The sequence below is a fragment of the Leuciscus leuciscus genome (assembly GCF_965113295.1).
Source record: "Leuciscus leuciscus genome assembly, chromosome: 8".
In the NCBI taxonomy this organism is placed as follows: Eukaryota; Metazoa; Chordata; class Actinopteri; order Cypriniformes; family Leuciscidae; genus Leuciscus; species Leuciscus leuciscus.
The window spans coordinates 12,281,703-12,295,797 of record NC_138732.1 but is presented as its reverse complement, the minus strand read 5'-3'; the positions used below and the strand labels follow the sequence as shown (position 1 = coordinate 12,295,797).

Sequence of the window (14,095 nt, the reverse complement as noted above, 5' to 3'; positions counted from 1 at the left end):
ACAGGCAATTTTCGGTCCATTTTATTTCGCTTTACAAATTCGCTTCCACAAATTCAGTGGTTCAAATTCGACAGAAAATTCAACATTTCACATCCGGGAACGGCAGGAATATCAGTAGATTGTCGATTGATAATCTCCAAAACTGTTAGTTGACCTCACCAGTGGGGATGTAGGCTATACTAGATATTGGAACAGGTAAGCGGACCCTTTTGTCCGCTTACGGAAAATATGAACGTAACGCGCAAAGTTTAATGCTGAGCGATTCCCAGTGAAATACTGGCATAAAGTTGGCTTGACACTGGATATTCTATATTCGCATTTTTATGACTCGTTTCCACCGAGCGGTATGGTACGGTACAGTACCGTACGCAATTATGGTAATCTGCTGAAATTCCGTTCCAGGAAGTCAAATGTTGAATTTTCAGTTGAATTCGAACCACTGAATTTGTGGAAGCGAATTTGTAAAGCGAAATAAAATGGACCAAAAAATTGCCTGTCGAAATATTTTTAAACTAAATTAATATTTTGGAAGTAAAATCTGAAAGGTGAATATGGATAATTGAATTTGTATTAATGAAAACGTGTGAAATGTTTTGAATTGAAATATTCACAGCTTAAATATACAACCATGTTGAATTTCAGCCCATAAAAATGCAAGCCCTAAAAATACAATACATTAAAATGCATGCAGGGTTAATGCAAGGCATCTTTTTTCCAAGTAGTGCAATTCAACAAGCTTTTTTGCTTCAAAAACATTTGTCATTATTTTACTTCCATACTAATTATATTTCAAACAATGCAGCACAGCCTTACATTGTGGCTTTGATACCTTCAAAATATATGTTATTGTTATTGGAAAAGCAATCACTGCTGTTGTAACCTTATACAAATTCGTATCACTGTCCTTGACGATCCTTGTCCTGAACTTACCAAAATTGGGTCTTTCTCAGATCCAACATATTAACAGAACTGTACAGTGCCTGATAATCAAATCTGATACTCTTAATCTTAGTCACACACAATCACACTAAAATGTGTTTTAACCCTTTATTTTTCTTTGATATACAGGAACAGTACATTCACAGTTTAAAAACCCCAGTTTAGGGCCTACAGTGAAAGTGAAAACTCAAAACGGCACAAGAATATTACATCCCTAACCCTTAAAACAAAGACAAAAGAACCTGTGAACACACCCTTTATGATACGGAAACATACTTCACATTATTCCCTCACATTCACATTATTAAGTTGTAATGTTACTCATAATACTCAAGGTCCCTTTTCAAACATGTAAAGAAATAAAAGACAAAACTGTTAGGGCAATTGTTAAGTATCTTTTCGTGTATTTATCTGACCTTAATTTCCCTTGTGGATCAATTTAGTACGTCTATCTATCAGTCTAAAATTTGAATGAGAGGAGATTAGCATCTAATCAAATCAAATGAGAATCAAATATGATACTGAAGGTATCATAGAAAGTGTAACTTTGGCGTAACAGGTTTGGGGACATTGCTTTTGACACAACAAGGAAATAGGAAATAACTTTATTATGCACTTGTCAAGCAACATGTTTTATAATCACTGGTTTAATGATGATGATGATGATGACTGACTGACTAACTCTGATGGATCAATACAACAAACTAAGAGAGAAGAGGAAAACAAAGACAAAGGATGCAGCAGTGTGATTTGCCTTTTGGCCTTTAGAAATTAATTATGGAATTCTGACTTGGCATGGCATAATATTTTATGGATTATTTTGAGAAATGCAATCCGTTTGTCAGTTGTTTTCGGACCTAGTCATGTCACATTGTAAATGCAAGCTGGTTACGAATACTGGTTACTGGAAATGTGTAAAAAGAACACTGTCATTTTAAGCTGAGGTAGAAAGGTACAAATCAAATTTAGTGTAAGTTCATAAATAATGCAAATGGAAAAATAGCATAGATTGAAGATAGAGGACAACCTGAAGTTTAACCAGAAAACTGGTGGCCAGCATGCAGGTATGGCAGTGTTTGTGGTAAATCTGTAGCCTTGCTGGTATAGTAACACTGCAATTCATACTAACGTGAGGTTTGAGGTAGGGTTAACTATAGTATAGGCTCAAATGTGCAGTTGACACTCAAAAAGAGTAGAGTTCCATTTATAAAGGCTAAAAAGATTGGTCACAGCATTTAATGCATATTATAATTGTCAAGAAACCTGTATCTCTCATATCAGAGAGGAGTGAATGTTCACATGAAGTAACCATGTTTCAGTGGAAAGAGAGGTGTACTTAGAGCAGAGTGGGAAGGTAACAGCATTCTGGGTCCGGTGTTAGGATTACTGAAATCCAGAGGGTCAAATTGTTGGTGGGGTCAATGTGGACGCAGGCAATAGGGAAGTGGGAAGGCACATCACTAATTCTTTATCAGGGAACTGGTTTACTATCCCAGGACATCTGACTCTACTAAACTGAGAAAAAGACAAAAGAAACCAAAAATTGTCATGTCAATGTACACCATCATTCAAAATCTTGGGATTGGAAAAAGATCTTAAAAAGATACGTCTTTTTATTTGATCAAAAACACAGTAAGAACCATAATATTGTTACAGTTTAAAATAACTGTCTTCCATTTCAATATATTTAATAAAATGTAATTTATTTCTGTGATGGCAAATCTGAATTTATTCTAATCTTCAGTGTCACGTGATCCTTCAGAAATCATACCAATATGCTAATTTGGTGCTCAAGAAACATTTCTTCGTATTATCAATGTTGAAAACAATTGTGCTGCTTAATGGTTTTTTTTTTAATACTGATTCATTTTATTTAAGATTTTTTTTTGTTTACTAGAAAGTTCACAATTTTAGCACTTGTTTGAATTAAAAATGTTCTTGTAACAATGTGAAGGTGTCACTTTTGATCACTTGTAATGCATTCTTGCTGAATAAATTGGATATCTATAAAAAAAACTCTTACTGACCCAAACATTTGAACACACACAGAAAGTATAAAAAAAAAAGATTTCCACAATACGTTACCTTTTTTAGTTGCTGCTAATACATCTGCACTTTAAGCAAATGGCGCTTGCCCTATGAATGAAATAAAAGAGTAACATTTAGATCATAAAAAGGAGGTTACAAGGTGTATCATGAGCATTCATAAAATACATGTCTTGGATGTCTTCAAATACTATATAAAAAAACTTTGTATTCACCACTTTCGATTTTGAATCACTATTCAGCTTGTTTCAGGTCAAGTTTTGGTTAAACTACATTTTTGCTATCATCATGATTTAGCTAACTAGTTAACTCAGCATTGCATTGTTAAACCAGATTACCTGTTACCTGGCCCGATGGCTCTTCGTCATCATCAGGGGCTGGGATGATTCTGCCAGTCATGGGGGACACACCAAGCACCAGGGGCTTCTTTTCTGTTTTGGGACCTCCCTCCAAGACAACCACTATGAAGTCTCGTTTGGGGTCTTCCAAAGCATCAGGTGCACTTGATCTTTCAGCTGGAGAAACCTCCTCTGCCACCACTGTGCTCACAACATCTGGTTCAGCCACTCTTTCTGTAACATCCACAACCGGACTTGCTGCTTCTTCCTCAACCACACGTACTGAAATCTCCACAACTGCACTTTCTGCAATCACCTCTGAACATGCTGCTGCCTTCACTTCCTCACCTTCTTGTGCTTCTAGGACGACCTCTTCTGCTACTGTGGCTGCAGGTGTTTCCTCAGGTTCTTCAGTTACCAAGAAAACTGGCACCTCTTCTGGAACAGGTGCTACATGCATCTCTGGTACCGGTTCAACTGGTGCCTCTTCTGTCACTGGGTCAACCAGTACTTCCTCTTCCATCACAGGGACATCAGATGCCTCTTCTGAGGATACTGGTGAATCAACTGGTGTCTCCTCTGCTGCTGGAGCCTCTTCAATCACTGCAGTAACCGGTGGCTCCTCTACAACTGGGGAAACTGGTGCTTCTTCTACCACTGGAGCAACACATACTTCTGCTACTGGTAAATCAACTGGTGTCTCCTCTGCTGCTGGAGCCTCTTCTACCACAGCAGTAACAGGTGGCTCCTCTACAACTGGGGAAACTGGTGCTTCTTCCACTGGAGCAACAAATACTTCTGCTACTGGTGAATCAACTGGTGTCTCCTCTGCTGCTGGAGCCTCTTCAATCACTGCAGTAACTGGTGGCTCCTCTACAACTGGGGAAACTGGTGCTTCTTCTACCACTGGAGCGACAAATACTTCTGCTACTGGTGAATCAACTGGTGTCTCCTCTGCTGCTGGAGCCTCTTCAACCACTGCAATAACAGGTGGCTCCTCTACAACTGGGGAAACTGGTGCTTCTTCTGTCACTGGAGCAACAGACACTTCCTCTGCTACAGCAGCATCTGGTGCCTCTTCTGCTACTAGAGACACTGGTTCCTCTTCCATCACCGGAGCAACGGATGCCAGCTCTGTTTTTGGTTCACTTTCCACATTATCTGTTGAAGGCACCTCAGTGGGCTTCTCTGGTACAGCTTCAACTGGTACGTCTTCTACAGCTCCAGACACCACAGGAAGAACATCGACCACAGAAGCAGCCGCCAGCTCTACTGTTTCTGCATCTACTGGGCTGACCGACTCTGACGGAGCCACTGCAAGACACAATCAAGCCATCCAATAATCATACAAAAAAACAGACATCAGATGTTTGAGGTGACAAAATAATTATTTAAAAGATTTAGTTTAAAAATGATTTCTTATAAATAATTATATTGCATTGTGTGTAGTTTAAAACAACAGATGGATCTAGATGCAGACACAATGGGAAAGATAGAAGTGAGACTACTAAAAGTAGAGTGCAGAGGTTCATCCTCACTACAGTAGAGATAGATCTAACAGCACGGATCTGTACGATCAAGTACATTAATATATGATCTATGGTGTGTATATTTCACAGAATGTAAGAGATTTTCAACAAGAATCATGAGTGTAAACAGGAGTTTCCCCATTATTCAAAACATGCAGTACATGAAGAGGCTTTACTGCCAAATATCACCTAGAAAAGGACACACCACAAGTTTGATCACCAAAAAAATGAAGATATGAAACTTCAAAAATTTTGTGATGGATTTTTGAATTTAGGGATGATATCATAGACTACAATGTACAGCATCAGGACACCAATGATCTTTACACTAAATTCAGCTTTTTAAAACATTACTTTTGAAATAGAGGATGAACTTGCCAATGTTTAACGTGTAATATTTCAGTTTGTAAATGGAGTTTTCAGAAAAAAATTAAACACAGAGAATATATTTTTTTATATTTATCCATAATTTTATTAAATAGCTTCAAAATCCCTTATTCATTTTTATTACACGAATGCATTTTTTCCAAGAAAACGAGCAATTTCATTGAATCACATACATACTTGAGCTCCTTGGTAAGTTACTAGGTTCCTTGTCAGATCAGTCATACAGAGGAATATAAAGGGAAAACTAATACAGAAACACAGCTGGCCTAGTTGCTAGGGAGCAAAAGACTCACAGATTTCACAATATTAACTGGCGTGTACCAACTAAGTGATATCTGGCAGAGAAGCACATGTTTGGACAAATCCAAAGATCAATAACTGCACTGTTAAAGTTATTATTACAGAACAAATAACAACATACAGCAGTACATTTGCAGCTTTTCTGTGTCTTTGCGTGCAGTTGTGCCTCAAAGAAGAGGTAAGGCAGGATAGATGTTAAAAGTGACAGGAGGCTGGCTCAGATTTTTAGAGGTTGAGAAGACAAAGAGTGAAACTGAGTGTAAGAAACAAGAACAGAGTAGATAGTCTAAAGTGTGTCCACTGGAATGTTTGGTCACAGATGTAACAAAAAGCAGCAACTTTGGATTCTCACAGTGGTTTCAACAGATATCATTATATAAGTTCATTAATATAATTTAAATATTCCAGCAAACTCCAGGAATATAATGAAAATATACACAATCAGCTGTGAGCTGTTTAGTGGGATTACATTATTGCACCGCAAGGATCAAATCCTGTTCTTTAACTCGCCAATGGAAACAGAGGAAGTACAGTACGATGAGGACTATACAGTCAATCACATGCACTATCATTCAGTTAATGTCACTGAGCTCCTTACAACTTCAGTTAATGACTAAAGAATCTAATTGGAAGGGAGGAAAACTGAGGATAGATAGAGAGACCTGCAGGTCTGCAATAAAAGTCTCTAAAATTGTTCAAGTGTCATGTTTTGTTCTTTCTTGAGATTTAAGGATGACATGTTCAGATTAAGTGAGACAGGGACCATTTTTGCTATATAGGACAATTAAATCTTCTGTTTCTTGTGTGTGTAGGTGAGTGTTTGAGTACCCATGAGCCATTCAGGCCTCTGTACTAGTAGCCTCAGCTACTGCCTCCTCTTGGGAGGCTTCTGGCGTACCGTTGCTCTCTGCCACCGTCTCTTCAGCTTGGATGACCGGAGTAACAACAGCCTCAGCTGCTGCCTCTACTTCCTCTGCAACCTTCTGCACTTCCTCTGCCACCGCTGCCACCTCCTCTGCCGTCTCAACAACAACCCCCGCCACCTCAGCAACCACCTCTGCAGTCTCTGCGACCATCTCGGCAACCTCTTCCACAACGGTCTCAAGGGTTCCCGTCTCCTCCCCAGTGGCCTTGGCTGTTTCCAGCAAGACCTCAGGAGCTTCAGCAGCTACATCCTCCTCGGCTTCGCTCTCTACGCTTTCTGCCACCTCTCCTTCCTCTGCACCAGCTTCTTCTAAACAGACAACAAAGAAGGAAAAATTAAGCATCAAGCTACGTTTCCATTTCTTTTAGCATTCTTCTAGTTCATTTTGAATCTCACATAGAAATGACCAGGTCACATTTATCCCCAAAATAAAAATAAAAGGATATGAAATTATATTTTGCCTAAAGAAAATTAAACCTATTTTAAGACTATTGAGATTGTTTTACTTTTTTTTTTATGACAATTAAGAATATTTTGCAAACAAAATCTCAAGAAAATAAGATAATTTTTTATGTTTGTATTTATCATTACGGTAGAGTAATTCAAATCTTCCTGTCCAGACACAATGATTTTTTCTTAATCTATATAAAAAAAATGATACATTAAATAAATTAATTTCAATTAATACTACTGTTTTTACAAATTAGATAATTGCATTTTTTCCTCAATTTATTATTTATATAATAAATCATTATTTAAATATTAAATAAAAATTCTCTTACATTACTAAAAAAAATTAATAACATTTTCCTTAGGTAATTAGTTGCAATTAGCACAATTTTCAATACAGATTTTTCATTTATAAATATAGAGAAGTAATAGAGCTTGCAAAAATAGCAATACCTAGACATTAATACCTGGACATTTATTGACAGTTTTTGTAAGGTGGTACTATAATACGCAATATCTATGATGACTTCCATATATTACTAAATGAAAAATATGTGATGAGAATTATACTAATTGCAACCAATTATTCAAAGAAAAGTTAATATGAATAATTTTTAGTAACGTGAGAATTGTTTTTATTATTTAAATAATGATTTCACTATAAAAATAATAATGATGTAAATAATGTAAATAAAGTATGTCATTGTAGTATTAATTTAACTGAATTTAATTTATGCTAATTTCCTAGGAACATTTGCATAGCTAAGAACATTTACTTTGTCACCATGCCTTTCTCACGCGCACAACATCCATCTTACCAACCTGGAAATACCTCATCAGAAGGGTATACAAGGAATATAAATCCAGCGTTGTCAAAATCACTCACAACATAATCACTGAAGGCAGCATGCAAAACCCAAGAATGAGGAGGGAGGGTGTAAAGAGAAATTGAACAGAAAAAAATAAGGAGAAAGGGGCTAGGAGGACGAGTGAGGAGAAGGAATACAAAGATGGCTGAGCCTTACCATCTCTTCAAAGCTAGCAGTACCAGCAACTCTGGGAATTCCAGCAACACAGAATGACAACCAAAGGGCTTTGTTGTGCGTGTTTAATAAGTTAACCCACAGAGGGAAGCTTTCTTTTACATGTCTTTCACCAATTTCTACAGTATTACACCACAATAAACATTTTAAATAAGGGTTTCTAAGTCAATGGAATGAAGAGGAACTTAAAAAGATAAATAGCAGGACTCATAATGACAAAAACTCAGGAGAGAATCATCCAAAAAGTCCTGACTGAAGACTATAGGTGCCCAGCCCCGACTGTCCAAATTAGTTTACTCTGGAAAGAGTCAGAACAAAGACACAGTTAGGAAAGTAAGGAAAGAGATTAGTTAAGAGTTCTGAGTTCGTTGTTCAATATCATGATTTCATAGTTCTGTTTTGGCTTTTGAAAGACTGTAGTATGTGTATGTGACCACAGTAGCAGAAGACCACTGTGCTTAGTGCTATTGGCTGGCAAGTCTTTCTAGACTGGACTGCAGTGAGTAATAGAGGATCACAGGTAAATAAGTAGGGAAAGAGGGTCGTGAGAGAGAATGGGAGTGCACAGGGGTGCAGACGGATCATATAAATGGTTTATTCAAGAGGAGAGTGACACAGTGTCAAAGAGAACGATACCCAGTTCTGATTAACAGGCTTTCTGACAAATAGGATCAGGGGATCAGGTGGGTTAGAAGGGTAGGACATGAGAACAACAACTCAATCCAATCTCAACGACACCAAGAAAAAATATGCAGCACTTCATCAAAACCAATAAATAAGGCTTCCTCTGCCTTTTTAATTCACTTTTCTGGTTTTCTATTTGAAGTTTGTTGAACTAATGAGGTTCTAGGCTTTTTCTGCAGTTTAGCTATGAGATAATCTACCCATATCTGCCCATTGTAGTGCCATTATAGGGCATTTGTAAAACTTGAAAATTAAGTTGATCCTACTTGGCATAGAGCAAATATTAATCAGATCAGGTCATAATCTACGTGCCAAGAATATAATCTTTGTTCAGTGTTTTGCAGCTATCAGCCAATAAGATATCAGGATCGATTTAACGGGAGGAGACGAGGGCGCTAGGGGGCGACATAATTTAATTACCCTCTGAGTCTGACCCTCAGAAACCAAGGCTATAATACATTTCCAGATTACTCATAAATGACTCCCAAACATACTTGTTATGCATCAGTTCAGACCATGCAAGTTAAAGCACAAGTTGGTTTTAGCAAAAGATACTAAATGGATCCCACTGGTTTTAAGACAAACAGATGTGTTACATAGACATTTAAGTTAATTTAAATATCAAAGTTATTTATTATGGTACATCATGTAGAGATTATGACAAAAAAAAAAGATCACATATAAACTCACCATCACCATTCTCCCCACCTAAAAAGAACAACAAAAACATGAAATGTTACATTTTAATCTGAAATCTGAACCCTGAAGCTGCTGTATAAAGCTCTCTGTCAACAGTCACTAACTCATTAGACCGCATAACACATTATGTCCTCTTATTTAAAATACTTGAATGAGAGAGAGTGTTTTATTGCTGCTGTCATTTAGATAAGACTGTTTAATAGTGCTTTGGCTCAGATGCAGGAGTGTTAGAGAAGCTTGGATATGATACAATTATTCAATGTGGTAGAAGTGGTTTTGGCAAGACTGAAATGTGTACTAAGAGGGCAACATGTCTTTTGTTGTGGTTGTAATTAAGTGTTGGAAGGGCATCAATGGATTATTTATTGGCATCTGCGGTAGATCTTGTGGATACGTGCAGTAAATAAGCTGACAATTAAGATCAGCAATCCTGATGCCACTGAGAATGAAACTTTTAGGGTTACTATCAGTGATGTGTGAAAAGCATTAATATCTGCAACAAAATGCCAAAGATTATCTGTTACCTTATGCCTGTATCTTTCACCTTCACATTTCACTATAAACTTCACAGACACAAGAAGGCTATACAACCAGTTTTCATTTCCATTCATGCACCCTAGATTTAAAACTACTCATCTGAATACTAAAAGTGACATTGGCTGAAGTTACAATGCTGAAAGCAGAACTGACACTGTGAAAACAAAAACCAAACTTACTCTTGGGCGGCCATGGTTTGGGTTTCCACTCAGACTTGGGACGAGTGTTAATTTCAGAAACACGGTCAGCAAAGCGTTCTTTGTCTGTTACAACTGTTTTGTAAACCTATCATAGAATTCAAAAAGATATTAATTCAACAAATTTATGATCTGACATCAATCTATATCAATGGTTTGAGCTTTAACCATACTTACATATGCCAAGGAACCGGCGAAGGCTCCACCACAGAGGACGGCGTACAGTAAATTATCGCCGGCGCCACCAGGACCTGATGACATGAGCCTCCGTGGAACCACTGCATAGAGAACAGAGGAGTAAGGGAACCATTTTGGATCAACATATCAGTTTAGGCAATGATTACGGTCTCATTTCGACAGCTGTGTCCTCCGCAGGTCGCATTTGTCGGCCACATTTCTCTAACTCTCTCTCTCTCTCTAATAGAGTTTTAATAGTGCAGGCTAATACAACTAAAATGTTATTTGTATTTAAGAGTTAATGTTTTAGTTAAAGTGCCTGGCACAGAGATTGACCTCCATAATATGGAGGTCCTGAGCTGCTTCCTGCACAGTAGGTCACTGCCTGATTGGATTCCTGTCAATGGTTTTAGGTACCTATAAATATGCCTGTCAGCATTCATCTGGATTTTTAAACATTAAATGCATCAGAAATCGCATACTTCCTTACTATATATATAATTGGCGAAAAACAGTATGTGACAAAAGTAGTATGTCCAAATTCACAGTACTCATAAAAGAGTAGGCAAAAAGTACCCGGATGACCCACTTCTTCCGATGAGATTCTGAAGTGTGCATATGACACTTTACTATCCCATGAGGCCACAGGAGAGGATTTGTGAATGGCAGTGATAACTGACGCTGATAGGTCACATGATAATGACAACATGGCGAATATAAGTCCAGATTACATTCATACTATATAGAACATACTTTTTTAGCGGTCGTAAAGTAATTATTCAAAATAAGCGCCTACTTAAGAGAGTATGCGATTTCGGACGCAGCCATTGTTTTATTGCATTTCCATGGCTTTAAAATTCAGTAACTCTCTATATAGAAGTTTATCTCCAACCGTTTATATAACATATGTATTGGTCAACGATTTTTCTAAATGTACAAAGAGAATTATGCATTATTTGTCTATTTTCTTACATATATATTTGGTTATTAAACAATTATCTAATTAAATGACTATCTTAGTACAGACAGTTCCTTGTCCTAAAAAAGTTCGAGGTCAGGGAGCAACTTAGATTTAGAAAACCATCAGTGCAGAACAATCATGATGGTTGAAACACAAAGATCCTTCTGAGATGGTAGAGGAGGCTTTTTTCAGGAGTCTCTTCAATATTCTCATTAAGATAATCCAGTCACTTGTGCCCAGCTAGAGTAAATGGGTTCTAGACACCTCCGTGTTATTTATACCAACTAATCTGTTAATCTTTCCTAGGAGTCAAAGGGTGAAGCAAACAGAAAGTGAGACATGCTTAGTTAGACCACTGGGAACCAACTTGAGTTTTTCAATGTAAGATGTTGATTAGGCCTAATATCTAGGTTGCCAATGGCCAATATAATACCTATATTTACATAAAACAATTTAACAACAGCAAATAAGACACAACTACTGAATTTAAACAAACATGTATTTCACACAATAAAGATTTTCACAATATGGTCGTCTCAGTCTTATATTGACACCTAGTGGTGTGGAATCGGATGCAGTATCAAACAAAACAAAACAAAAGGCTTTCAGTTACAGATGCTACTAGAAATGCCCTGTTTGCAGAAAGTCACAATATTTTATTCTGAATGTGAGTGTCCAATACTATTTTTATTTTAACAATAGGCCTGCTATATTAAAATGATAGTTCTCCATTTACAATACAATCATCATTTACTCAACTTAATGTTAGTTGAAAGCATGACCTGTTTTCTTAAAACATCTATCCTGCAAATCACCTTCCAAAAAAGATTAATCACAGCTTGATACTGGAACGGTTAAGCGGACAAGAATTAAAATGAAAGGCTTTAAGCAAGTGGTGTCTGACAAGTGTAGGCCTACCGTCCAGCCGTTAATGGCTATTTGAGGAGATATTTAGTGGGTAGGACAGACACTCTGATTCAATCTATGCTTATGTTGCTTTTTTCAACAGATTTTCATGATGTAATATTCTTATTAACTGCATTACAAACATCCTAACCTAGATTTTCACATACATTGATTCATCTAATACAGTCAAGCAACAACAAGGGCAGACAACTGTCTTGCTTTAAGAATGTCTGCTTGTTTATTTAAACAACTAGGGTTTCCCAACAGGGGTCTATGAGCCCTCCTGGAGTACATAAAGTGGGGGGTCTGTGAGTTTAAAATGCAAGTGCTAAATTCAATACAATAATAAAAGCATAAATGTTTAAAAGACTAACATAGGGGTTTGGGTGACCAAAAAAAAAGTAGAAAACACTGAACCCTGAGGCAATCATTAATTCGGAAAAGCATACCAGCGCCAGCAAATAAAAATTCTACTTGATGAAGTAGTATCTAATACGTACTAGTCACAATTGGAATACATAGCTGATATCTGAATGATAGATCTCCATAGAAGTCAATGGCAAAAATGTGTGTACTAGTATTACTAGTAACAATGAAACGGTTTAGTCACTACTGAAATAAGTATCTAATAAATTAGTAATACTAGTATATATTTAATAGGTACTAGTATCTACACTGAAAAAGACTTGAAAACTATTTTCACTCAAAAATGTACAAAGCCCCTAAAGGGACATTGAGGAGGGGAAAAAAATTGAATGGTAGAAAATAATAAGTCAATGCTTTTGTGTTCTCTCTTAAATGTTTTGCGTTTCTCCCCCGAGTTCTTTGCAAACAAACGCAACGTCTCTCTGGGGAACGCAAAAAACCTAAATAATACTAGTGCCTGAAGGAATTGATACTAGTAGGATACAAATATTTTTTTGAATTATTGTTAGGCCGGCTTGCCATAGGCTACAGAGCCACTGAGTTCCATAGCTCCGCGTGCATGAGTCTATGGCTCGACCACGTACACAACCACGTGATCTATACGTGAAACACAGAACACCCTTAGAACACTGAAGGTCAAAAATCAAGCGGAGAATGAATACTTAAAACAAAAAATAAAAATTCAACCGATTCCCTATTACGCAATTTCGTGTTTCATAATCCATTTAAAGTGACGACGGAATTAATTTGACAGACATTATTCGAATCATATTCAAGAGTCCAACTAACCTAACTTTTCACAACGTTTAAAATGCAGTGATAGTTCGTATATTTTGAATTATAAATCTGTGCAATATGAATATTACTGCAGATTTGCAGTGCCCAAGATGGCTACATGATTATTGTGTGCTTGGTGCCAGGCTGCGGTTTTCGATGTACATTGTGTTCCCTGCAAATGACACGGCGAACATGTGTTAGTAGTAGGAGGAGGCGTGTAACCTCTGACTGGCAATAAAACTTGACAATTATCTCAAAAGCCATTACAAAAAAAAAAGTGAAGTACCAATAGGTTCCGACTGACCTTCATGTCCCCTTAACCAAACTATGTCATCGGGCCAAACAATTGTACATCATGATACATTTTTATGGACTTAAATCATACAGCTCAAACACATTTTCAATGTAAACTAAAGTCGAAATGCGTGAAATAATAAAATTAGCAGATCGCGAAAGCCCAAAACACAACAAATACACTGCAAATTATATGACTAATAGATATAAACAAAACTTAACGAGACAGATAAGACGGTCCTCACCATCTCTACAGAGGTGAGCACGGTTGATGGACAGTCGTGCCAGAGGTCCACACCTCTGCCAGGATGCTCTGCACGCAAACATGGTCCAAACTGCCACTGCCAAGCGAGGAAAGCAGCGTGAGAGTCCAATGGAGGCGCAATGAATGACTGTGTGACAGTGCGGAGATACTTCGAGGGGGAGGAGTGAACTTGAGGGGAGGAGAAAACGCTCATCGAATCCTCCCTCTTGTTGGAT

The 14,095-nt window shown here is 37.4% G+C and overlaps 1 protein-coding gene across 6 annotated transcripts; it reads right to left on the bottom strand.

Moving 5' to 3' along the window:
- Positions 1-1,033: 1,033 nt before the first annotated feature.
- mgarpa (mitochondria localized glutamic acid rich protein a) lies at positions 1,034-14,026 on the bottom strand. 6 transcript variants are annotated; one of them, XM_082177382.1, is made up of 8 exons: positions 13,861-14,023; positions 10,252-10,352; positions 10,057-10,162; positions 9,332-9,349; positions 6,438-6,773; positions 3,324-4,637; positions 3,025-3,075; positions 1,034-2,454 (listed from the first exon to the last, which is right to left on the bottom strand). In XM_082177382.1, exons 1-7 carry the CDS (start codon positions 13,940-13,942, stop codon positions 3,056-3,058), a joined length of 1,977 nt encoding a protein of 658 aa, XP_082033508.1. In that variant the 5' UTR covers positions 13,943-14,023; the 3' UTR covers positions 1,034-2,454; positions 3,025-3,055. The 6 variants fall into 6 exon arrangements, with proteins under 6 accessions (XP_082033508.1, XP_082033509.1, XP_082033506.1 ...); XM_082177383.1 differs by having other exon boundaries at positions 1,034-2,449; XM_082177380.1 differs by having other exon boundaries at positions 1,034-2,449; positions 3,331-4,637.
- Between the last annotated feature and the right edge of the window lie 69 nt (positions 14,027-14,095).